General features: G+C 38.8%; 1 protein-coding gene across 1 annotated transcript; it reads right to left on the bottom strand.

Moving 5' to 3' along the window:
* Window positions 1-508: 508 nt before the first annotated feature.
* Window positions 509-26698, bottom strand: TUBGCP6 (tubulin gamma complex component 6). The gene is made up of 26 exons (XM_063323340.1): window positions 26403-26698; window positions 24903-25710; window positions 23242-23405; window positions 21714-21924; window positions 21043-21216; window positions 19887-20008; window positions 19480-19555; window positions 18473-18582; window positions 16520-16611; window positions 16280-16419; window positions 14420-14569; window positions 13651-13732; window positions 13485-13573; window positions 13189-13304; window positions 12408-12546; window positions 12202-12318; window positions 10640-11951; window positions 10172-10227; window positions 9754-9946; window positions 9312-9480; window positions 7819-7960; window positions 6488-6682; window positions 6090-6222; window positions 5643-5856; window positions 4320-4519; window positions 509-2480 (listed from the first exon to the last, which is right to left on the bottom strand). Exons 2-26 carry the CDS (start codon window positions 25647-25649, stop codon window positions 2389-2391), a joined length of 5235 nt encoding a protein of 1744 aa, XP_063179410.1. The 5' UTR covers window positions 25650-25710; window positions 26403-26698; the 3' UTR covers window positions 509-2388.
* Window positions 26699-26731: the final 33 nt, after the last annotated feature.

Genomic DNA, 26731 nt, shown 5'->3' with positions numbered 1-26731 from the left:
CCTGTAACGTCATGCTCAGCAATAAAAATGGGAGGGGGGGGGAAGAAGTTTTCTTCATTTCCATACTTTGCTCTCATTTTTTTCTAAAGGCTTTTGTCTGTAAGGAAGCAGTTCATCACTGCAAGCCTGCACCTAAACTCTGACCTCTGCTGTTACATTTTTCACAAGTTGCATCAAAAAGGATCAATTTGGTAAAATGATCAGTGTTACAGAGCTGGGTGTGAGGACAGGGAGTGTGAGACAAACAAATCCAAACAGCAGCGTTTGAGCTGAATCAAAAGGATCACAGAACAACTGAGGCTGGAACGGATCTCTGGAGATATTTTAAACCACCACCCCCCAAATTACTATCTTTATAAATGTTTGAAACATAGATGTATGAATGTGGCAAAAATACAGGGGGATTAAGAAAAAATAAAGCACTTCCAATTAATTTTAAGAGAAACTACTTGTTTAACAGCAGTTTAGTGTATCTTTCACCACCACGAGGGATGAAGTACACGCCAACCAACTGTAGCAATGCAGGCTAGTTTTATCACGCCGTACCAGGGAATCTTGTGTTATATGCAGTGGGACGATGCAGAGCACTACTCACAGCCTGCACTGAGAAGTCTCTGATTTGTAGCTGTTGCTAATCTTGCTAGCCTTTTCCTTCATCAGATAGGACTCCTTTAGAAGTCAACAGGCAGAGGGCTGCTCCTCTTGTGTAACAGTGCCAGGAATTTAATTCAGGTGCTCTGAATCACATTTTCTCTCTTCCCTCTTTCTACTCTCTCTTCGCTGCCTACATCAAGGGCCAGCTAAGGCACCTGAGGCATTTCGGAGTGCTGACTGCAGGCAGGCGGTGTGGACCTCCTCAGGAGTCACACTGGGTTCACGGGAAAGCTAAAACTTTGTCTTTTTAAGCTTCCAACTGTCATGCCAAGCGCCGGGGGCAGCCACTCGCTCCCTGCAGCAGCTGCACGGCTGCTCTCTAGTGGGGAGTCGTGCCCCAGGACAAGGCATCAGTCTGCATCAGAAGGCAAGCTGGCACTTACACACCTGGCCTGGGAAGTTCCTGAAGGTAAACAACCAGCTCTCCACCTGCCCAGGCAACAGAACAGTTCAATCTGCAAGCCACCTGCTCTTTCAATCTCCTACTCTGTAGAACAGAAGGAAGCTAGTTAATTACATACAGCACAGATAACGAAGGCGTGCATTACAACTGTGCGTTACCACATTCTTACACTGACTTTGGTGGCAGAGCAGGAGCAGAAACACTCAGGTCAACTTTACAGTTGCTATATTCTGACTCTAATGCCTAATTTCTATTTCAGAAAAAAAATAATACATAAAGCTACCTACACATCATCAGAAAATAATCATATTCAGTACTGCTAATATGCTAGTGGTGCCTATACTTTTAAATAAGTGGCCGTTAATCAGACAATGAGCTCCTGAGGACTAGATCCACATTTTAAGGGACTGCAGAATCTCAAAATCAACGTATTGCAAAGCTGAAAATTTCAAAGCATACTGTCTCTCTAGAACATTTTCATCCCATGAAGTAAATAGTTCAATTGTGTCTTTTCACAATATAGAAAGGAAAAAAAGAAAACATCAAGGAGAAGGAAAAGCATTAGCAAATTGCAAATGTGATCCTGCAGTTGAAAGCAGTAGTCAGAATCTATTTGGAATCAGATTTGTTTCACTTTAGTGATGCTGAATTTCCATTTTATCTGTTTTACATAATCACCACAAAATAAGGTGTAAGGTTAAGTGAGGGATAAAGAAAGTTTGGCACAAGTGATGCAATAATTACCAAGTGCTTGAATAGTCAAATACTGTATCTCCCAGGACACAGCCTCACTGCAAGGTGTTTTTATCATGCCGCCTTCCCCTGTGACCAATGGCCTTGAAGAAATCAGTTACGTTGAGATTGAGAATTAACAGCAATTTGAAAATAAAACACATCATATGTGTCTTAAACACACATTTATGTGTGTCTGAATATTTGCACCTCATACTCATCTCTCAACAATTTTAGAAAGTATCTGTTAATTTATTTCACATACATGTATTTACATTGGAGGAAATTCACAACACTGAAAATACAACATTTACACATTCACAAATATACAGTTTTGCACTCTCCCCTGTCAGGACCAGGCACTCAGCTTCTCTATCTTTGCAATAATGACAACATCAATTCTCAGTAGATCAAAACACTGGTAGGTGTGGTGGATTTTAAGAAGCATCATTCTCTGTATGTGGTGGTTATATACTTCAAGGTTATTTCACTGAAGATAAATGCCTCTTGCATGGCATTTGCATAAGATTCTATAAATGATAAGCACATAGGTTTGTTTCTGGTTTACCATGCTATTTGTGATCCTTACTCTATAGAGTTCAGTTATCCTTGTAGTAGTTATTAAAGTTGATTCGCAGTAGAAAGTCCTCCAAATGCGGTTGGTATCCTCTATTTACAAGCTTTGTTACCACTGGAAGAAAAACAAACCCAAAAAATAAAATAAGCTTCAACTAAGATTAGTATTCTAAAGTCAGTGTTGATAGTATTTGTGCATTTTAACTTAAAAAAAAAAAAAAAGCAGCCTAATGCAGAAATCTGAAAACAATGGAAAAATGGAAACAAATGTCTTATTTTTGCATAAGAAAGGTTCAGGATCTCTTTCTGGAATTACAAAGTATTTCAAATAAGATTGAAGAGAAGGATTCTGTGTCAGTTCTAAGTGAAGCTGTATTATTCTAACAAAGAAATGCTTTCTCAAGCTGCTTTCACAATAAGATGGTATATTCTTATCATAATGTCAACTGACCAGGAAGCCTGTTTAGGTCCTCTGGTGACCTCTGTGAAAGAAGAAGCTCTGCTGAAGTTTTCTTGACGAAAGTCCATTGTGAGAAAGAAAAAACAAAGAGACAGTCCTGGAACAAACCCCTCAAGCTCGATGAATGAACAAACCAACTGCTCTACACAACCTTAGAAACAGAGGAAAAAAGGCAATAGAAGCTCCCTACGCTCGTAAACATCCCATGCACTAGTATAAAGGGAATCAGCAAGCAGCAGTAGCATGCAAGGAAGACGGGAAAGTGTATAATTAGAAGTTAGGGCCCGAGCCAAAGCCATTGAAGCCCAGACTACTTTGTATCGGCTTTCAATGGATTCTGGATCAACCCATTGTGACAGAGAGCATTTTACAGTACGTGGTGACTGAAGGAACGAGTGTAGAGGAACAAGCACACATTTGTTTTGTAGTGCTTAATGAAGAGAGTGTAAAGAACTAGGTCACTCAGCAAATTTCCTTACGGAATGGTCTATTAATCTCTGTCCATGAAGCAACCATAGATCTCGTAGTATGGGCTTAGGTGGCTCCCAGAGGTGTTCTGACTTCCTGTAGAATTTGGAAGCAGCCATTCTAACTCATCCTGAAATATCTGTTTTTGGTCCTTTGACACCATTTTTGGACACCCTTAAAGAATAAAAAGGGCAGCTCATTTCCTGAAGAATAGAGTCTGACTAAAAAATATTCTAGAAAAATAGATCTAAGAAAAACAGTTGCACTTCCTTCAGGAGTTAAGGAATTCCTAAAAAAACCCCAAACCCCATGAACCATCTTTGTACTCAGGGGAAGGGTAAGTAACTTCTACTAAAATCACAAGCAAGATCTGAAAGAGAAATGGAAAGAAAAGACAGATCAACCATTTCTTCACATTATAGGCTAAGCTGACAGTGAGAAGAAATTTTATCACGTTAAAGGAAAAAACATTTGGAATGATGTGCAGATGAAAACTGCACAACACCTGTGCAGTTGAAAAACACTTCCCTGGAGCACTGGATATAAGCTCTAACTAGTGCTAGGAGGAGACTCTCTGAGCTTTAGTCCAACATGGGAATCAGAATTTTCAAATCTCGTAACAACAGTAATACTCAGCTAACGCAGACATGTCTAAAATTACTTCTAAATGGTATCTAACTACCTCTCATTGTGGCCAATAAAAAGTTCCAGAACTCAATTTCAGAGAAAAGAAAAATGTGAGCACATAGATAGAGCTAAATACCAAATACTTATTTTGCAAATTAGCAAAAACTTATCGTCAGTTTTGGGATATCTGTTAGATTTCTTGTGTGGACATTTTAACTGATGGATGTGCAGATGTTTGCAAACCATGATAAAGCAGTTTTCATTTGGGAACTACATCTTCTAACACACACTAAGTACAGACATTTTCCTACTTTTATCTTATACTTCCAAAACCTCCTTGTAATTTTTTCAGTTGTCAATTGACTTTTTCTTCTATCTAGAATTTATGCAATTTCTTACCTTTGAATAAGAAGTGGGAGTAATACTTGAAGGTATTGTACGACTGCTGCATCAGACCAAAGTTGGGATGAACAGCCATTTGCTTCCCTGTGTCGAAGCTCCACGACTGGGAGATCAGCTGGCTGCGGAACTTCAAAATGAGGCTGAAGATGCTATGGATAATGTTCATCACAGGGGCTGCCTTCTCTGTCAACAGACCCCTAACGGAACAAAAACAACTTTAGAAATGCAGTTGACACGATTTATTGGTTGTAGGGAGAAAAATACAAAGCGGTGACAATCCTTTAGGTTTCCTCTTCACTTGCTTAAAAAAAAAAATTCACGGGACTGCAGCCAACTGTAATTGATTTTAAAAAAGGTGCCTAAACCTAACATCATTCGCTTGCACTTCTAAAGAACTGATATTTGTATTGGTTTGTTTGATTTCTAGGATGATATCTGCATTTGCAAAAGAGATGACATTTAAAAACATTATCATGCTCTGAGTTTCCTTAAACTTTAATCCCCTCTCATCCCATCAGCTGGTATCCAAACAGTAACTTTAGCCAAATTTTTTCTTATTAAAACTGAGTCATGAAAGGACAGATTTCTTTTCTTGTTTATAATTTTCTTGTTTATAATTTCTGTTCTTTATCATCTCTTCTTCCTCCATGTCTCCACTTTATCATTCCAGTGTATACTCTTTAAGAAAACAAAAAAAACAGACCTCCTGTCCTCTTATTCACAGCACCCTTCTGCCTCATACATGGTAACCAAAGGGCTAAGAGCTTGTGATTCCTAAAAGACAGATGTCTCTTGCGCTGCTCATAAATCTGGACAGAGGCATCAGGTCACATTTATTCCTTCAAAGTCCAGTCCTGGTCACTGCACATTTATTAAAAGCATATATAATGTATAGAAGAAGCATTACAATCCTTGAGCAAGGCTTACTCGTGCACGTTACTCATGCTGAATGAAACAGCATTCATTTACAAAGGCTATGACAAGGATGGGGTGAAAGAAAAACAGAACTGTGGCAAGCGTGCCCTTAGTTTTCAGGTTAGAGCCGTCCTGAGTGGACTTGAAGATTCCAGAGGCAGGGTGAACTGGAGCTGGAAGCAACTCCAAGGAGTCTGGGGAAATGAAGAGGACAGGTAGCTGAGGAAAAGCACCAAAGCATGGACGTCATACCGTGCCGTGAAGTTTGTTTCCCTTACTTAAACTTTCATATGTACAGACTACTGAGTATGTCAGGTAGAATTCACTTCTGCACAAATACGTTAGGCTAGACTGGCAGCTCCACTAACTTAAATATATGAAGCAAAAATAAGTATGGTAGCTTGCCTGAAGATTGCTTTGTTGAGGTATTCAGCGTGTGTTCTGTGAATTTCTTCCAGGTTGCCTACAGAAGACAGTTTGTTTCCGAATTCACACCATGTAACATGAAGAATCTGATTGGCAATGTAACCTTGAATAACTTTCACAAAATGCTGCATTTCATGTTTATACAGCTGGAGCTGTCGAAACTGAACAGAATTTGATGCACTACTCACTAAAGCTGAAAATAAAAACAGAAATATATTATCATCAGCACCCAGGGAGACTGCCTAAAATCAGATTTTTAAAGGAATGAAGGTTTCTGTCAGTAGAGTCTGTTTAAAATGCCAAGGAAGTTTCTTTTAAAAATTGTGGCTTTTGAAGCTTGGCATGACTGTTTATAAGTGATTGTCTAGCACAGGGTGCTAAAAGCGTTTTAAATAGGATGCTCGCTAGTTCACTCGTTATACTTACCAGTGCGTTTTAAGTGAAACCAAACATCCTTGAGAGTCCACACCATGTGCTTCAGCTGAAGCAAAAAGGAGAAGATCTTGTTGTATTTGTTCATGCAGCTCTCAGTAATGACAATGTTCAGAGGCCAGTCAACCTAAAAGCAATAACAGTGCTGATCATACCACATTTTTGTGTTAGAAGAACATTTCAGATACAGTAATTTGAATGTCCCTGAAGTAAGTATTTTAATAATGTAACGCAATGGCCAGGTCAAGTAAATCCTGTAATTTCCATTACACTTTTTTTTTTTTACTCTATTCTTAAAAGTATTCCATTATTAAGAACATATTCACTCTACTGTGGTACATAAGAACCATGGTATAATTGCAGTACTACGACCTTTCTCCATGCTTTCTTACCTTGTACCTTAGCTCTAAGCAACTCAGAGCATCAGGCGCATTGGGCTTGAACACTTCTGGAAGGTACTTGAGGGCGAAAGAAAGATTGGAAGCAAGCTGGGTGTCACCATGAAGACTGTACTGTAATGCTTTATTTAGGATAGAATTAAGAACCAGTGGATTCAGCAATTCACCAGGTGTTTGTCCTGATCCAAGCTAGGGGTAAAAAACCAAAAATCCTAATTACACAGTATTAATAAACAGTCTTGGCTCCTGACCACAGGTGAATTAAAGCAGAATGGTAAAGTGGTGACTATCCTGCCTTGCTCCACTGTTCTGACTTGCAGTTTCTACTTCTGCCACAGGGATGCATAAACAGCATAAGAAGCAACTTCTGAACTATCCGCTGCTCACAGCATGCAGGTAATCTCATACCTGTACTGATTTATTTTGATATGTTGGACTGCAGGAATACAGCCTGCATCCCTACTGTAGGGATACAGCCTTTGGGCTTTAGTGGGGCCGAAAGCCAGCGACAGGACTGGTGTTATCCACCTGACTGCAATCTGCCTATCTCATCAACTCAGCACCCTCAGAAGATTACAAATAAAGCTATTCATCGAGTCTAAATCCCCAACTGCTTTCCCTAGTTGGGTCCAAGCCATTCTTAGGATTCAGAGAAATGCATTAACTATACATAGCTATACAGCCACTACCTCCACTGGCAACCAGCTGTATTAACCCAGGCTATTCCTCCCACCTCACTGTCTTCCCCATGAACACAGGGGTAAGTCATGACAACACTGTCGCATCAGAGGGCCCAGCACTCTCTTCAGATGCCCTCCCCTCTGCTCTATAGGACATCTGAGGTAAGAATAGGTATTCTGCGACACAGGCTTTTCCATTGGATTTTAGCAAATGGCAACAGGCTCTTCTAGCCCTGCTGCCAGCAGATGGGAGGGGACAGAGCAATAGTGCAGCAGTTTTCCCAGAGAGAGTGAAATACCCTTCCATGACTGCTTATCTGTCAAAGTTTGAAATTATTATCTTTGATGTGCCAAATCCTTGTACTCTCTCTACTGCTGGAATTAGCAGTAGAAAATACTACTCTCCTCCTTGGGACCTCCTTGGGCATTGCCATCCCTTCCAAGCAAACACCTTTTTTGCCTCAGCCCTTACAACATTAACATAGTTCCTTGCTGTAAGACTTCTTGGCATGGCACAAAGGAGGAAAACAGAGCAAGCCAGGATTCTAATTCACACCGTTCCCTCATTCTTATCCAAATTAATCCAGAGGTGTCAAGCTAAAGCAGACAACCCAAAACCAAGGGTTAAGACAACAAAACAAATACCTTCTCAAACAACAGGTCACTGAGTGACTGAGCAAACTCCCCGTCTTCCATTAACAAAAAGTGTCTCAGTGCTTCAAAATGCTTCTCTACATTCAGTTCCACAAAGTAGTAATCAACTATTGCTTTGTTCACAAGAGAAACACTAAAAATAAAAACAAATAAAAGGTATTATTCTTACAAGCAACTCCTTCTTTACTGTTAACATTCAGCTTTAACATCAGATTAATGCTCCAGTATCTAACTCTGATATCCAAGACAGGATGATATTCACATAAGCAAAAAAAGATGAGACAAAAAAATCTTCATTCAGAACATACCTCAGAATTAAAAGCTACCACTTCATATAACTGGGTTTTGAGCAGTACTGTGGAAGTATTTTAAGACTGGCTATATATAATGATCTTTAGAACACGCTGCTGGGCCTGGAGCAACATTTTACCAATAGCCTTCTGTCTTATCTCTGTCACCTACACAAACAGACTAGGAATTATTAAATCCCTGAGAAGAATATCCTAATTGGTAAAGCTCTGACACTAAATATTGAGGGCAGGTCTATACTCCAGTTTGCAGTACAGTGTAGGCATTCAAGCTAGCTTTAAATAATTTAACTTGCATATCAGGGACAGGCTAATCCTGCCAGCACACAACTCAGGCTCGCTTACTTTGCTTTGCTGAGTACATGAATCTGTATACAGATCATGCTGGTAGCCAATCTGGATGTTTAAAACTAAGTTAGATAATTACATCTTTCTACAGTGCACCAAACTTTGCGTTTAGCATACTCACAGTTAGTAAATGGAATCCAAACTTACGAGATAGTAGATTCCAAAACAGGAAGCATTTCAACACATCTGTGAGTAACTGTTTTCATGACAGAAGCTAATTTTGTACATAATAACAAAAACTTTTCTTTAAAATACCATTAGATATACTAACAAAATGGTCCAACGCATATATGATTTCCCTATATAAACCAAATAGTAACAAGAACAGCTTCTATTTAACTTCAAAACAGCCTCGACGCTGGAGTTCCCATAGAAACACAAAATACATCCTTATCAATATGCATGAGCTTTCACATAATCGAAAGATTATTCTTTTTCTCCCCTTATCTTTGATCTGCCAAATAAAAATGAGCACAAACATTATAAATAATACACTTTCTTTTTAAAAGAACAAGGAAACCAATGGTGTCAAAACTACTGCTGCATAATCCAGGAGTCTGAGAGCAAACACTTCCCTCCGAGCCCCTGTATTTTAAATAGACGGTCAAATTTTTAATTTACAAATGAAAATGTAAGTTTATGTTACTATTTATAATGCAAATCTGAACTTTTTAGTTAGTAATGGTCCATCCACTGAACCAGTTCTGGGAGCAAAGAGAAAATTTAAGCGAACAGCTCTATGCACAACTCTTGTCTCAAGAAAGAACTAATAAAGAACATGATGTTAATTGCTAAATTATGGATTCACTATCTCTAATGAATACTCACTGAGATACAAGTGGAGCAGTAATAGAACGCTTCATCAGCACTGGCAGAGACAAGAGCTCACTCAGCTGTACAGCTGTTTCATCTGTTGCTGACTGTACCATAGGATCCACAGGAAAAGTGTACGATCTCGGTATCACATGATGCAAGAGATGGGAAACTGGCAGTTCTGCTAAATTTAAAAATATATAAACATTGTATGTTATTATATTTAAGCAACTTGATAATCTGTTTCTATAAAACTCTACAAACCCCTCTAGGATAGAAAATCATAATGTGTCAAAATGTATTTCTCATTTTTGTGCCTAGAAGCAAACTGTTTGGCTGCTCCAGTTCATGGTACTGGTAATTTACTGGAAATTCAGGTATTTTTTCCGGCACTCAGCTTTCTTGCTCAAGTTTACCACATCTTCTATTAATCTACTGTTCCAACAGTTCTACTCACACATCAAATCGTAACTATCTTGATATTTTTCAATACAATACTGATCCGATAAGGCTTTCAAATAAGCTTGTTCTTTCTTCCATGTATCTTCCTCTCCCTCTTCCTCCTCCTTCGCCTTGGGAGCATTAGCTTCAGAAAATGAAGTTTCCTCAGTCACGGTCTCTTTTGGAATTGCTTTTTCAGGTTCTTCTGCCTAAAACAAAAAAATGATCAAATTTTATAGAGATGCTGGCTTTGTCTGCTCACACTTAGTGTGTTCTTACAGGTAACTGACTAGTTGTTCCAACTGAAAATAAAAGAGCTGACATGTAAAAACTATACGGTATTACAGTGTTTACTAGATTAGGACAGAAACTACCAGTGTGTTTACTCCTTCAAAGGAAAAGGAAGTCTTCTCAACAAATACTTTGTTTCTTACCTGTAAACTCTGTGAGGAATCTGGAGAAGGGTCCTTGTTGACCACATTTGCAATTACTGTAATTACAAGTAAATTAAAGAAAGCATGTACTTAGACCCGCTAATAATACTTAGTTCATACTTCAGATCTGCTCCCAAAGTTCTTCAAAATTTCTCTATAGACTACCAAAGAAACAATCATCCCAATAACTGCCCCTCCCCACAGTCCCACCCAGGCAGTTTCACGCATGTTCTCTACTTGACATCACACGAGGTCCTGTTTTGTGAAGTTTCAGACTAGGATTTTTAATGCTCTGTTTCTTGTATATAGGAGACAAGACTAAGCTCAAATTCTTTCCTCTGAATTCTAACAGCATCCGACAAGTTATGCAAGGAATTAACTAATAAGTGCCCATTTTGAACATAAACATCTACAGTTACTTTCATGAGCCCTTAAACAAATGCTGACTGAATAAAAATTTTATTTTACCTTCTTGTTTCTCTTCCATTATATTTTCCTTTTTGTCATCTTTAACATTAGCATCAGTAAATACTGGAACACTGTCAGATGACTGCAACTGCGGCAAAGTCTTCTCCTTAACTTGTGACGTTTTTGCTTCCTTTCTGCTCCCTTCATCAGGAGGTAATTCTTCACTGTACAGAAGTGTCTGAACTGTGGAGTCAGATGAAGGACCCAAAATAGTTTTACGATGAGGTATTGGATCATTTTCTGTAGATGGGGCCCACTTCCCTATTTGGATGCTTGACTGAGATGCGTGACCAAACGGGCTCCAACGAGATTTCAAAGGCTCTGTGTCTGAAACCAGTTCTCCAATTTTGATGTGCGACTGTGAAGCATGCCCATGGATGTTCCAACGAGGTCTAGCTGAGACCACCTCTGACACATTTTCACCAATTTTGATATTGGCATCAGATGCATGACCATGGACGTTCCATCGAGGCCTTGTAGAAGCTACATTTGACACATACTCTCCAACCTTAATATTGGCTTCTGAAGCATGTCCATGAATGTTCCACCTAGGCCTTGAGGGCTCTACTTCTGAAGCATATTCCCCAATTTTAATATGAGCTTCAGAAACATGCCCATGAATATTCCACCGCGGTCGGCTAGATTCAACTTCAGAAGTATAGCTGCTGATTTTTATATGGGAATCTGAAGAATGCCCATAAGGACTTGAACGTGGCTGATTAGTGTCCACATGAGGTACATATTCTCCCACTCTAATGCTGGCATCAGATGCATGTCCATGAATATTCCATCGAGGCCTTCTGTACTCCACATCACATACATTTTCTCCAACTCTAACATGTCCCTGCCAAGCTGCAGATGGTCTGAGAACTGTATTAAAATCATACTCATTTTGCTGATGCAATGGTGCACTGTCTTCTTCCAGCGCTCCTCTCAAGACAGGCTGATTTTCACTTACCTGAGACGTCTCAGAAAGATCTGAGTTAATATTTCGGAATGCCTCATCTAGCAAAGATCCTTGTACGCTAATGGCAACAGGTTGTTCATCTTGTGGCTTTGATAAGAAATCTTCTATATTCACATTGGATTCAGGCAAGGAATCAGCACTGTACAGAGGACTGCATGCTTTCTCTGGACTTTGGAGACTGCTTTCAGATCCTGCTGCTTTAGGTTGAAAATGCTGATCAGCATTATTATTTGTGGGCTCTGGCATGGGCAGTGCATTGTCGGCAGAAGTAGCATATTCCAGTCCAGGTTCAGATTCTTTTCTGCCAACTGTCTCATCAGAATGCAGAGGTTTCACAGAAGACACCTAAAAAAGAAATACTTACTACACTGCATGGCTAGTCACATAATCAAGCTACTTATTAGGGCGCCACTTTATTACAAGTAAGATTTAAAGTTTTCCAATTTTTCAGATGTACTACAAATAATGTGATAACTGCTTACCCTGCTGTTACAGTGAACCTTGTGTTTACTGAACTGAAATGAACCATGAAATGAACTCCCTCGAGGGAGACTTGGAACAGCAACCTGCAGTTTATGTAAGAAAATAAACACACCTCTGACTGTGGACCTTTCCCAACAGGGTTTTTGTCTAAAGCCAACTGGCACTGTTTATAAGGAAGAATATCTAATTTTCTCCTGTAGTTTCCATCTGGAAGTTTTTCAAGCATTTCCTGTAAGTAAAAATGACAAAAGCAAAAGTCTTTAAGTACCCAGTACCAAAGTTTCTAAATTACATTTCTTAAATCTTTTCAGAAGATACCTCGATGCGTTTTTGATCTTCTAATAGAAACTTAAGACGGGCTGTTTCCAACTTGTGTCGCTGGATTTTCCATAACGCTCTTTGTTCCCTACGGGCTGCATCATCAGAAAGTTTGCTATAATGGTCAATTAATTCCTGCCTAAATGAAGGTAAAAATAAAGCTAAGTTAGAGATTTTCGCATACTGGTTTTCATCTTCTCTTCTAAAGAATAAGACCTTTTAGCACTTCAGAACTGAGAAGCAATTTTTTAAAAGTAGAAGCCAGAGGTGGAGAAAACAGGACTGTATTCTTAGTCAATGTGTATTTCTGTAACTATTCTTACTAGTTCACTCATTTATCTTAAGTATTTTTAGATATAGTGGAAGAAAGTGGAATACAACTAGATGCACAATAACAGCAATTCAAATAATTATCAATCTGACTCCTCTGTCTGCTTTTTACTTCTGCTTTGACATACACATGACCATTTTTGCTGTGGGATCAGCTTTTAGCACAGTTAATTTTTTTCCTGAAATTCTGATCATAATAAAAACCATACTGGCACAAATCAGTGGGTCCCGGATTTTTGGGCCGCTGACCATTCCTACATCACAAAATTTTGATTAGCTCATGGATTACCAAAAATCCTTACATCCATCTTTTAACTGGAAACATTACCTTTGTAGAGCAATGTCTGGGAACTGCTAGTACCATAAATTTTAATATACGATAACTTTTTCTGAGGTCTTTCTGATGGTTTTGGAGTATCCAAGTTTTGGGAGACTACTCAGATACAGTTACCTTGCCTTCTTTTCCAGTTCTTCTTCTAAAGCTTTCAGTCTTTTTTCTCTCTCTCTGAGCTCTCGGGCATAGCTGAAATCATCATCAATCTCCTCTTGCTTTATTGCAAGGCGACGCTGCATAAATATTTAACACTTTTAAAAGCCACTCTCAATACCAGCTGTAACACACACATCTGCAAGAAGTTCTTGTTTGTACCCCATGAGCTATTCATTCAACTGCAGTACAATAAATCAAGATATCCTTTCAATTATTTGCCCAAGAAATACAGCTGGCCTTTACACACACAGAAATACCTCTTGGTCTTTTGCAAACTGCTCTTTCAATTTCTGAAACTGTTCCCGTTTCTTTGCATCCAAAGCCATTCGTTCTGATATTTGTCGATCTGTATTACAATATAGATATCGTTAGTTTACATTAACAAACCCACTAGAAAACACAGGAGACAGCACTGCGACTTACCATTAATGGCTTTTAGTACTTTGCTAACAGTTTCTCGTGCATGAACAATTAATTCTTGTTTGGCTATTTCCATGCGCAAATCCTAAAAAAAAAAAACCCAACCAAACAAAAATAGAATCATAGAATTGTCCAGGTTGGAAGGGACCTTTCAAATACAGGTGGGATTTTTTTCTATTATTTTAGACTTGCAAATACACTGTTGCAAATAGAGGTGCACACTTGATAATGGTTATTAATCTATGATTACCATACAGAAATATGAATAAACCAATTAATTAAATGGAACGTCTATAAACAAATACTGAAAGTTAATATTCCAGACCTTACAACAAACCAGATCCATCTGATATATACACTATATTGATGGTATCTGAAAGAGAGAAGTCTCCTTATAACGAAAAGAGTTCTGAAAAAAACAATTAGCTATGCAAATTATAAAAAGATTCTGATCTGGTTGTCACATTTGTTAAATTAGAATCTAACAATCTTTTCAGTACTTTTCCAGTAGGAGGACAAATCTGCTGCTGCAAAGAACTAAGATGGAAGTCCAAAACTCATTTAATACATGCAAACAGATGACAACACACCACCTATCCTTTTAAAAGCTATATTAAATAAGTTTATTTGCTGCGATAACAATTCAAACAGCAATTGACCAACGAAAAAGTTCTAACGAAAATTACAAATTCTTTCAAAGTTATAACAAAAATGAAAAATTAGTATTAAAAAAAATCCCAACAACAAGGTCTTTATTCTTTTATTCATTTACCTTTTCCTCCTTGCTTATGGAACTGTATCGGGCAATTCTTTCCATTCGACCTACGTACACTGCACAATCTCTCTCTATTTCTTTCAGTTCCTCAAGCGAAAAAATAACTGAAATCCGGGGAACAGGTATATCTGACCAACATATATAATGCTGAAAAATGAGAAAAATGAGAAATTTCCTTTTAAATACTTTTTTTAAAATTGTAAAATGTTAAGATTATAAACTCATGTTATATACTTTTTCTTAACTTAGCAATGCTTCAAGACACTGAAACAGGATCTATAATTTTTATTATCAATTTTAGCATTTATATCATTCGAAGTAGGAGACAGAGATATAACGTTCCAGAACCTGGATCACAGGTCAAATTCTCAGGGTTCCCACTTTCCCACTGAATTGGACAGGAATCTAAAATCTGATACATAACATTTATAGTAGTCATGTTCTAAATGACTGAAAGTTTGCTTTTCTGAATATCCAAATTAACTGAGTCTGAGTAACTCAGCGCTGAATGCCTCTCTCCTATCAAAAGTTCGATTTTGTTCATTTATGTTCCCCACGGATCCCCACTTAATAGGAACTGTCTGGAGCATATCTAACACACACCTACAGGAGAGCGCTCTGTGCCAGACATCTCTCTCAAAAATATGGCCAGTTCACATCACAGAGTACTTGTTCTCTAAGTATCTTAGGTCTTTCTGCTCCACACCAGCATCCCTAAATCTCTGAAGCTGTTCTATGCAGTACAGAAAGATAAGTGAGCTATATAAAAAGAAAAGAGCCCACAAGCATGGTCACACTGGATTCCTCAGCCTACTGGTAAAAGCCAAAAGACGGGATGCCCAGAGCTGCGTTCCTGGGACTGTGTTAGCCTTAGCAAAAGGGAAGAGCCAGCTGTTTAGGGCATTATCATGGAAAGGGATGAAATGTGACTGGCACTCTCAGACAGATGGAAGAGGATTGAACCCGGGTGCCCCGCATCCTGGGGGAATGTTCTATCTATTAAGATACTGGGTTAGTAACTGATAAAGCTATAATTTATAATGGAAATAATAGCTGACACTGTTTTATAAAAAGCCCAGTACTACTGGCGCACCTGAGTCATGATTTGAGAATGCTTATCATAGCAGACTCAGGAGAACTAGCAGAGGGTCATGTCATTTGAGACATTATGTTTATGCCCTATATCTGATATCAGGTATCTGATACTGAGCTGCTCAGCTGTGTCAAGACTGGGCAGCTCTGATCTTAAAAAGAAAGAGAATACTAGTTACTGGAAAGAGTGTCTATAGACTTTAGGCACCTCTGTGAGTGCTTCACTGTTAAGACATATATAGAGAAAAGGGACGACAAAGTAGTCTAACATATTTTTCTTATCAAGGACAAGACTTGTTCTGCAAAATATGAATAAATAGAACTATTTAAGCACTTCTTGGAAATGTAGGGATAGAGCCAAAATACAAGAGCTATGCAGAACTGAGTCAAGACCTGGTAAGTGAGGCATCTTTAAACCAAAAAATAGCAGTATGAGTTGTGCGAAAAATGGAAGGCACTTGCTTGGAAGCCTAAAATGTTTCTGCTTTCAATACAAAAAAAAAAAGAAGAAATATAGTACGTGCGCTGGATATGATAAATTTGATGCTGTTAAAAATTTCTACTTCTGCAGTGAGGTTTTAGCAATTAGAGTGGATAATCGGCTCACAAGTATCTGAGAGCAAGTAATTGCCTTTCATGAATCAACATCCTACTTATGCTATACCAGTTTTCAATAAACGAGCGAACTTGCTAAAAACCTAGAAACTTGCTCTAGAGAGACACGATTTTGTCAATGTAACAGGAAGGAACCAACCCAAAACTTACCCTAGGACAGCACAATTTCAGCAAGTTTATGGTTTTCCCGCATATGTACACATCATTAGCAATATGTTTAAGAAATACAGGGACACAATCTTCTACTTCTTTTGAAATCAAAACATAACCATGAGTCCAGTAATGTTTATCTACACATACAAAAAAAAAAAGATGAAAGTATATCTTTTTAATTATGTAATTAACAGCACAAATTATATGAATTACAAATGCTCCATATACATACCGTACCTCTGAAACAAAGATAATCCTCATTCACCTGGATCATAAATTCTCCATAAACATCTCTGAATACACCACTGTATACCCAGTCGTAGATAAATCTAAAAAAAAATATATAATTGGACAATATTGAAAATCAATCCGCTCGCCTTCTCAACTTTATTATAATCAAACAATAAGTATATTCTTTAAAACATCAAAACATGCAAGCTATACGCAGGATAAAAACCAGCAATTAAGTGCTGTCACATTGATATTTAAAGATACACACAGGTTGTGTCTCTACAGTTTTCTTAGAATAAACCACCTTTATATAGAACATTTCAGTGATAATTACTTAAGATGAAAGAACATTGCCTAATTAAAACAAAGGTTTTATTTCTGTATATTAATTTACTAAGCATATATTAAAAATTTCTAGAAATCTTTGCGGCAGATGCAAAGCATAGGGAGAAATAAGCAGGAAGGATTTATTTTAAAGAGAAGTAACTTTATCAGGGAGAAACTGAAAGGGTATAAACCAAAGATGCAATATCAAGCATCTTTTCCCCAGACCTAGAGACATTTTTAATATACTTGCAATAATGAGAACTACTATTTTGGAATATTTTTTCATGTTTTTTCACAATTCCTCTGGGTGAAACCAAACTTTTGAAGAAAAAGAAAAAAATAAAATTATCTGAAGCTATAGATAAAAAGGCTTGGAGCACCTTGAAGCTAATCTTTTCTTTTCTTACTAGTTGCAATACTATCAATGTTTCTAGATGTTGTGTCAGTGTAACAAACAGGAAGCATTTAGCACAGGAACCACCATTCAATTTTAAGGTTGTAAGTAAAAAGTTAAGAACTTTTAAAGTGTTAAATCTGATCTTTCAATGATTTATGTGAGCAATAACTTGTATTATTTAATTTCTTTCAGGTTAATAAATGAGTGGGGTAACACTTTCTGCACATAATGGAAGCCCACTTCCATGACAGCCCTGATGTATGATTGATGTTTCAAAAGAGATCTGCAACAAATTTAGGAGTCAATGCTCTAAGTATCACATACTAGTAAGCATACTTTTATATTTTTTAGGTTCCTTGTGATGCCATGACATCCTGCCCTTGCCATTTCAGAAAACTGACTACCTTCTATAAATTGCAGGGCAGGAGCTGTGAAGATATTTCAATGAGTCTTCTGGTAAATCTGAAATTAAATTTCTCTGAAGAACATTTTATTTGGAAGGAATTAAAAACAAGAAGGGTGGCCATGGGAGGAATCTTAAATTTACACCATTTTGACAGATTTGTGTTTTCTCTCTCTAGTATCACTCCATCTATTAAGTATCATTGTAAACTGATGGCGGACTACAGCTAAAATCCCTATAAATAACTATTAAAAAAAATTTAGCATCTCTTCAGAAGTCTATAAACTAACGATTTCCAAATTGATGTCCACTACTTAACAAAACTGTTTCAATCCAAGGAACTCTACTTCCTACTGTTAGCCACATCTACTTAATGAATAACAGATATTTTTTTTTTAATTTTTGCTCACAAGAAAAAGAGAGTGGAAATAAGCACGAACTTTCCCAGTTTGTGCAACACCAAGAGAAACCTGTTAGCTGCCAGTTTCAGGACTTTACTACAGGTATGAGAAAAAAAATAGAAGTTGTTTATTGAGTCATACTCCAGCATCAATTTCCAGTACCAGCAGCAAGAAGGAAGTCTTACTTACATGTATTTATTTACTAATCTAGTCACATATAAAACCCTTGTGTTGCTACTAAGCTGGAAAAGAGAGGGAAAGAGGATTCAGCAACATGAATTAATTTTTATATGTATTTTGCAGATACAGCCATATTTGATATTTTTTCTGAAAATGTTAAAAGCCATTGTTAAACTAGTAGAGTTACTCACCAGATTACTAATTCAGAACTGCTCTTAAACACAATTATGCAGAGAACAGTATGCACGCACCTTGTGTATGGTTCACAGCTTGTCTTCAACAAAGACAGAAGAACTGGATAATGCTCATTGCTACAGTTGTTGAGAGCCTCTTTGTACAGATACGAAAGCAATTTAACACCCTAAAAAAATTGGAAAATATTCTAATATTAGGCAACAAACTTCACTACAACTTTAATAACAAAAGACTCATAAGTACACTGCTTTACGTGTTTTACTAGACACAGAAGGCAGGATTGTCCAGCCTGAAGAGAAGGCTCCAGGGAGACCTTACACCAGCCTTCCAGTACCTAAAGGGGGCCTACAGGAAAGATGGGGAGGGACTCTTTATCAGGGTGTGGAGTGATAGGATGAGGGGTAACGGTTTTAAACTGAAAGAGGGGAGATTTAGATTAGATATTAGGAAGAAATTATTTTCTCTGAGGGTGATGAGACACTGGCACAGGTTGCCCAGAGAAGCTTTGGATGCCCCATCCCCAGAAGCGTTCAAGCCCAGGCTGGATGGGGCTTTGAGCAACCTGGTCTAGTGGGAGGTGTCCCGGCCCATGGCAGGGTGGTGGGAATTAGATGGTCTCTAAGGTCCCTTCCAATCCCCAAACTATTCTATGATTCTATGATTCATCTCACTTCCTCTAGCTACCTGCAGTTAAGATCCCTTTATCAGAGCTAGCTACCTCAAGCTCACTTTATAGTCACTGAAGGGAAACAGGTGTGTTTAGAGGTATGTTTAGAGTTGGATTAATTTGACTTGCAACAAACACTGCCTTTAGAATGCAGTGAAAAGCACTGTAAGGCTTATTTTGGATCCTTTGTTTATTTTAGGAATTGAAAACACAGGAAAAAATTCCAAATTTTAAAATATCTGGAGAAAGGATCATGGTATTCTAACTGGAGGTCCAAGGTCATATCTTTGGTAACAGAGAGACCAACACTAAATATTTTATGTAAAATCCTACCTAATTTTGAACAATATTAATGTTGTAACCCAAACCAAACAAAAACAGCAAATTAATTATCACCGTGGGAAATGAAGCACCAGCTCCACCACTGATCCCCAGCGCTGTTGTTCCTATGCCACAAAGTTCAGCTAAATACCTAGAAAACAATATTAAATCATATGTAACAATTCCAACCAGAAGTCTCTGAGATCATAGTGATAAACTTTGCTAAATTTGAATATCACACAACAACCCTACTGTATCAGCTGAATGATAACAGGGATAACACAGAAAATTAATATAAAGACCTTACATGTTTTCCCTAGAATCTTCTGGATATAAAGAAATCTTTCTGTAAAAACAGAGGAAAAATACTGACAGACCATGTAAGAATGCCTGTGTAACACTGTCTCTTTTAGTGTATATGGAGAAACAGATTGCAATTTTTCTGATGTGAAAAGCTTAAATATTTAATATCATTCTCTTACCGCAACTGACGACCTAATTTTCTGAAGAGAAAGCTGATCGTCAGAAGACTTAAAGTAGGAGGTGTTGACAAAACACAGGCTCGGTAATACTGAAGATACTTCCTCAGCCCACTTGTGAACGCCTAGTATCAACAGAAAATATATAGAGTCTTACCGTTAAAGCTGTTAATAATCTATGTCTCAAATCAATTGCATCAGTGTGAAAACAAACCTTTTACTAAAATAATTTGCATATGCAGGTAAGAGGGACTTGTATACCAAAGCAAGGGGAAAGCACGAGTTCATGCAACTTCAGACATTCAAATTGGCCAGATGGCTCCTCTATACTCTATACATCCAATGCATGGAGCCTGCACCCACACACAGTATAATAAAATATCTTGGTTCAGCTTCTTTGAATTGCCCTTTGAGGAGCTATTCATTGTCTAACAGCTATAATAGGAACCTAGGGAAAACTGTTTCATCATTCTCATGCCTAAACTGGATACTGGAAAAAACTCGGCTAGAACTTTTTTTAACAAGACAAAGAGAGAGATCTTCTTATTCAATTTCTGTTAACATTGCTGTAAATCAAATCTTCAGAAAGAATACATTTTCATAACCAATCCTAACTTAGTTCCATGGATTAGAAAGAGATGAAATAACTTGATATTACACAGTGTACATGCAGTTCAGCATAATACACAGAGGACTGACAGGGAAAATTTGCACTTAATTCTGAACTGAGAAAAAATTATTAAAGCTATTAAATATATTTCCCTACTTCAGTTTTTATTTTTTTTAAAAAAAATATATATATACACACACATACTGTATTAAGAAAGTTCTTGTATTTTAACTTTATACATCTTAAGGCATAAACATGTAATGTTTCTAAAACATCTAAAAATGAGGTTACTTTAGTCTTCAACAGAACAAACAAATCACACTTCAGGTAACGAAGACCTTTTACTACATGTTTCAGTGCAAGCAACTCCCCTAAGCACCCAGAGCTGTGATTTAAACACAGTGGCACTGTTCATTGCTGACCTGGAATGAGCATTACACTTAAAATGCTTTGCAGTTTTGCAGAACAAAGAAACTCCGTCTTTACACAAAATCAGTTACCTTCTCTACCTGGACATTAAATCTAGATGATTTAATACGATTGTTTTACCTGAAACACAAGGCCTTTGCTGTATGAAGAATCTAAAACCGGCTGAAGAGAAAAACGACTCAGGCGTGTGTAATAGGTTCCATACTCTGCAACTTCTGACAGCAGGTTGTGCATTGTCTCCGGTGAAGTTCCAGACACATATACCCCCTCCTTTATCACAAATGTCTGAGCAGCCTAAAGGGACATAGGAAGCAAAAAAAAGGCAGATTCAAATATTTCATAGCTGTATTCTGATTTAAAATAGCAAACATTTATACACAAAAAGCAGACAAAATTTTTCACTTTAGATACTCTGATGACTGAGGCTATATAGCTAGGACAGTGTGATAAACTTATTAAACTGTAGCAAAATTTCAGGAGTATGAATAGTACTTCCAAATATACAGAATAAGACTCATTATCTAATTCCTTAAAGAAAATCCAATCTACAAAACTATTTGCACACCTATTTTCGAGTATTCATAAACCTATTTTCACTTAGAGGACTACAAATACTCTTAGCCTATTGCAATAACATCATTATTGCAATATATTGCTATTAGGTCACATTCAACTTTTTAACAGTATCTGCAACTGCAAGATCTCAAGAGAAATATATGTATTGAAGAGGAAACCTCTACAAAGAAAAAAGGAAAAAGACGCAACTAAGCACAGTTAAAAATCTTCCATACCTGATTGAGTGAAAATGTAGTGGATACCACACCAATGAGGACATTCAAGACATCCTTAACGAGCTCAGGTTCTTTCATCAGCACAAGCTGTGGAAGCTGAAGTACAGTATTACTAAACAGTTGCAATTCCCCTTCTCGAAGTCTGTAAAATTTGTCAAAAGCTTCTCTCCCAGCTTCAGTAAGATAGGGTTCCTCTTTTTTACCAGGTGGGCTGTGTCAGAGTAAACACAACATTACAAAGTGATTATATGCAAAGAAGGAAATGTATCTCCTAAAGAAAAAAAGGCATTTCAGAATTTTACACAGCCAGTGTTGACCACAGAAAAAGCTACTAGTAATATAGTACATTTTCAAGGGAATGAGCATTCTGTCAATGAAACTGTAGCCCAAACTCAGCACAGTGAAGAAATAGGTAGATAATTTGAACATCAGTTCAGAGACAGAAACCTTGACAGACAATTACCAGCTGCTTCTGTGGCCTTCCCTGATGCAGTTTTCTCATTAGGAAAATGAGGTCAACATATACCAGGGTTTCAGGGTCCACAACTTGTATAATGACTTGTATTAACACATTTTAGCTCTTCCCAATGAGGATCACTATCCCCTCCAAAAAAACTTCTCTTTCTAATTCTTTCAAAAATTCTGAATTCCACTAGCACGTATCACATGAAAACTGTCAGGCATGCGGTCTATATTTGACTCTAAAGATCCTTACAGTCTAAATTGCAGCAAGAAAAACTGTCTTGTACTAGGAACAAAGCCAGAGTGTGCTACAGTGGCTTTGAAAAATCAGATCAGGGAGTTGCTGACTTTCTGAGCTTCTCAGGCTCACAGCTGAAAAAAGACTGTATAACACTGCAACTGACACATCACTAGATTATTACTTAGAATTACAGAAAACATACAGAGCAGTTTCGCCAAGAATCAGGCTCACCACCATCCATCAGGAATGTAAGGAAGATACCTGCCACACCTGCCTTTTTTTTTTTCCTTCCATTTTAGGGAAGCAAGGAAGCTTTAACAGGGCTATACAGAGCATTCTCTCAGGAGACGCATCTTCTACTCAACAGTCAAAAGTCTAACTACACCATCAAGAAGTCTGTTATAACAATTTCTGATTTGGTTACAGAGAGGGAAAAGGAATACAACACTACAATTCTGGGAGATAGGGTTTAATTATTCTAGTGCTCTACAAGTACCACTTTCTCTTTCGAAACTGAAAATATGGAATCATTTTAGATTGAAATAAATTGCATAGTGCATAAGAAGTCAAATTAGTTATAAAAATGCTGCATTTCACACAAACAGCAAGTGTTCCCATAATCCCTTCAGTATTTTTGACAAAGATGCAATCTGAGAACTAGACCTTTATTCCGTTCTCAATCATTAATGCATTATATTGAATTCTGTGAATTAAATATGAACATTTCACTATTTATACTAAGGCCACTCGGATCTAAGATGACATGCACCTTCATACATTTGCATATGATGCATAGTAAGTTTGCCAGTAACATCAGACACATACTATCCAATTCTTTCCCAACATCGTCGTTTGCTGGGTCCATATGTAAGCACTGCATCCCACAAGTCTATGTCTGGAGTCATGCTTGGCTCTGACTGAGAATCAGGAGTCAGATTGGATGCTGACTGGAATCCCTCATCTTCTGACTGGTCTATACTTTGGGGAACCTGTCAGAGAGAGTTCAAATGTTATATATGAAAACATTTTACTGAAGAAACACATGCTAATAAAGAAGATGTTCTGCTATCCAGTGACTCTACATATTCAATACGCATCATCCACCCTCCTCTTATATCTATTTTAAGTTCTTCCTGTAAGCACTCTTTTCATTTGCTAAGTCTCTACAGTATTAATGCCTATACGTAAAACAACAATCACCATCAAAATAACATACTGAGTTTGTCAGTGTTAAACTTGAAACTTACTCCTTTGGTAAGCATATAGTTCCACAAATTGACAATCTGAGGTCTGGATATTCAACAATATGTAACACTAATAAAATCATACTGCTCAGTATTTCGTTTGGGCAAATGATCCAGGCCCTAATTCTTCAGATTTCAAATAATTTTGTTAACTATGACTAACATAATTTGTTCCCTTATGCTTATTAACATACAGAAAATCTGCAGGTGTCCAAAGAGCGCATATGCCACATCCTCAACTCCCACTCAACAGGAGTTGTATATGCAGAACAGTACCCAATTTTAGCAAACAACAATCACACCCACATATGAAGCAGCATGTTCTTCAAGAAATTGCAAATTTTCCAGTCTGATGGAAAGAATACAGGACTTACTCTGAAAGGTTCTGCTTCCCCTAAGTTGCAACTTACATCCATATGTGCACATATGAATGGCACAGGGGTTTTCATTTTTAATGTGTCTGCCTTCAAGTTTCAATTAAACCCCCGAGTTAAAGGAAATGCAGGAACTATTCATATGTTAAGTAGAGGGAACAAAATGAGGATTAAAAGTACTGAAGTATAAAAAATCTACCTAGACACAATAAAAATGGAAAGAAAGAAAAAAAATCCAACAAATTTATCTAGTACCTCTTTGAGAGTAAAGCACAGCACAAATAAACAGAATGGACAGCAAAAGGGGGAAAAAAAGACACAGTATATACACTGAAAAGGTAAAAAGACAGTGGGAACTAGGAGGCTCAGTGACATACAATAACTGAAAAAAACGTTTTAAGATACAACAAGCCAAGAAGAAAACACAAGAAGTTAGGTAATGTAATCTGAACAGCAAAACACATACATTCAGACAGGAACGCTTATGCAGTCAGGCAGAACGGTAACAAGTAAGCAACAACACAACGGACTTCAATATACAAAGCAGGCAAAACTGCAAGCTAAAGATTACAAGGTGGGGAAGGCATAGATATAGCTGGTAAGGGCTTAACTTCATAAAGCCTATGGTCACATGATGGTTTTGTACACTGTTATAGGACAAGACCAAGGTTTGTGTTATCATACATCTCTGTATCCAAAAAGCTTAGCTGGTTCTCAGCAAAGAAAAGGATCCCTGCTCCATCTTAAATTCCAACACTGTATGCTTCTATTACAAATTAAACTACTACGTATGTTTTAAACTATAGTTTCAAAGTGGCATATTGAAAGCATGCATATACTCTTAAGTCCAAAACAAATGATACCATACTTTAATTGCAAGTCCAGACAAATCTGCATTGTCAGGCACTGGTGGTAAATCCAACTTGATGTCCATATCATACGTACGGCTATGGACAAGAGCACCAAAGAGGGAAACCCGTGTTTCTTTCTCAAACTTGTCACCAGCAGGATAGTTCTGGGAGAACATCCCTATGGCAGGGAGTCCAGTGCCAGGTGCAGCCTCCATTATCTGAAGCGTCTTTTGAATTGTGTCATTGAACTGACATTCTTCATTGGTTATTAGAGATTGTATATCAGCTTCAAATACACTTACATCATAATAATCATAACCCTGATACTTGACATTTCTCCCAACATATTTGTTGTTCAGAAAATAGTCCCTTTTTTGTGGTACAAGCTGAGGAGGACCTGTTCCAGCGAGCTGTACTAAGAGATCCAAGACAGAATTAACTTCAGTAAACGGTAAGCATTCCATTGTTTCCAGTTCCTCCACGAGATTCTCCAGTCTATCCGCTTGAGCACCTAGGCCACCAACCCTCAAGTTGAAAGACAGCATCAAAATTTTGTTTTTCACCGGAAGCCTGGAAACGTTTGATTGCAGCTTACGAGCCTCATCTTGGAAAAGGTTTATGAACAGAGCATTATAAGCAACCCTTTTCAGATTTTGCTTAGCCCTTTTCTTGCTGATCTTCCGCCTGCCCAGGTGGACCTTCCATGGCAAACCTGTCAAGTGCGCTTCACACAGATCATTGAACAACTGCGTAATGCTCTCCATTTCAAATCAACTTGTCAGGTTACAGCAGCTACAGTCTGGGTCTCTGGTTTCATGCAAAGACCTGAAAAACAGCAGGAAAAGGAAGAAACACTCGTAACGTGTATGAAAAATTGATGAGTATGCTTTAACTTAAGGGAAGACAGCCCAAAATGAGAGAGAACTGACCTAGCACATATTTAGGACATGAGCTATAAAAATAACACTATGACTTTGATCACAAGCAAAGTGATGGTGGTGCAAGCTTAATTCCAGACACCCAATTTTGCTTGGTAGATGCAAATAGAACAGAGATGGTTGTCCTGATCTAACACAGGACGCATGTGGAACACCCGCAAAAGCTTCACCACTCCAGCTCTTCTTAGAAGACCCCTGCCATCTCCCTCCCACCTGTCCAGCGCCCTCAGAAGCCACGGGGCCACCGCAGAGAGCGGTCGATGAGATGTGGGCAAGGAAAGGCGGGTGCTGATGGTGACAGGCAGCGCCGGGCTGGCCTGCGCGACACCGGCCGTCCCCGGGGGCGGCTCTGAAGCACCCACCGAAAAGGTGGGGGGGTGCCGGCAACACCCCGGCGGCGGGGGATGCCCACGGATCAAGCTGGGCCCAGCTCTTCCACCCCCCGAAACGCCTACCAGCCTCACCCCTCGCCCCCCGCCAGGGCACCCCGACACCATCCCCTGCACCGTCCCGCCGCCCCCGGCCCCTTCCACCCTCCTCCGGCCGTACCCGGCCCCTTCCATCCTCCTCCGGCCGTACCTGAGGCGACTCCCCGGGGACCGGCGGGAGCGGGACGCCGCCGCCGCCGCCTCCTCCTTCCCTCAGCGCCGCGCGCGGCGCCGCCGACGTCACCCCAGCGCGACGGGCCTCGGTGTGGGGAGAGGCCGGCGGCGGCGGCGGCGCTGGGGCGGCCCGGGGCGTCGCGTCCCCCTGGCCCCGCTGTCGGGGCCTGCCCTCGCCGGAACGCAGCCCCGGGCAGAGCGGCCGGGTGCCACGGTCCGGGCCCGCCCGTCGGCAGGGGCAGGAGGTCCCCGGGGCCGCGGGCCCTCCCGGCCACCCCGCGATGCGGTAACGGCGCGTCTCCGGGC

This window comes from Chroicocephalus ridibundus, chromosome 1, assembly GCF_963924245.1.
Source record: "Chroicocephalus ridibundus chromosome 1, bChrRid1.1, whole genome shotgun sequence".
In the NCBI taxonomy this organism is placed as follows: Eukaryota; Metazoa; Chordata; class Aves; order Charadriiformes; family Laridae; genus Chroicocephalus; species Chroicocephalus ridibundus.
The sequence above is the reverse complement of the archived record's forward strand: the minus strand, read 5'-3'. Positions and strand labels throughout refer to the sequence as shown.

What these genes read in the sequence shown, in the direction of transcription:
- TUBGCP6 (XM_063323340.1), bottom strand. Translation starts at nt 25,649, where the DNA reads ATGGAGAGCATTACGCAGTTGTTCAATGATCTGTGTGAAGCGCACTTG. An exon ending in CCATAAGCAAGGAGGAAAAG is followed by an intron (nt 13,733 to 14,419) that starts GTAAATGAATAA and finishes TTTTTTTTTTAG; the next exon opens with GATTTGCGCATGGAAATAGC. An exon ending in GAACTGGAAAAGAAGGCAAG is followed by an intron (nt 12,547 to 13,188) that starts GTAACTGTATCT and finishes ACCTTCATTTAG; the next exon opens with GCAGGAATTAATTGACCATT.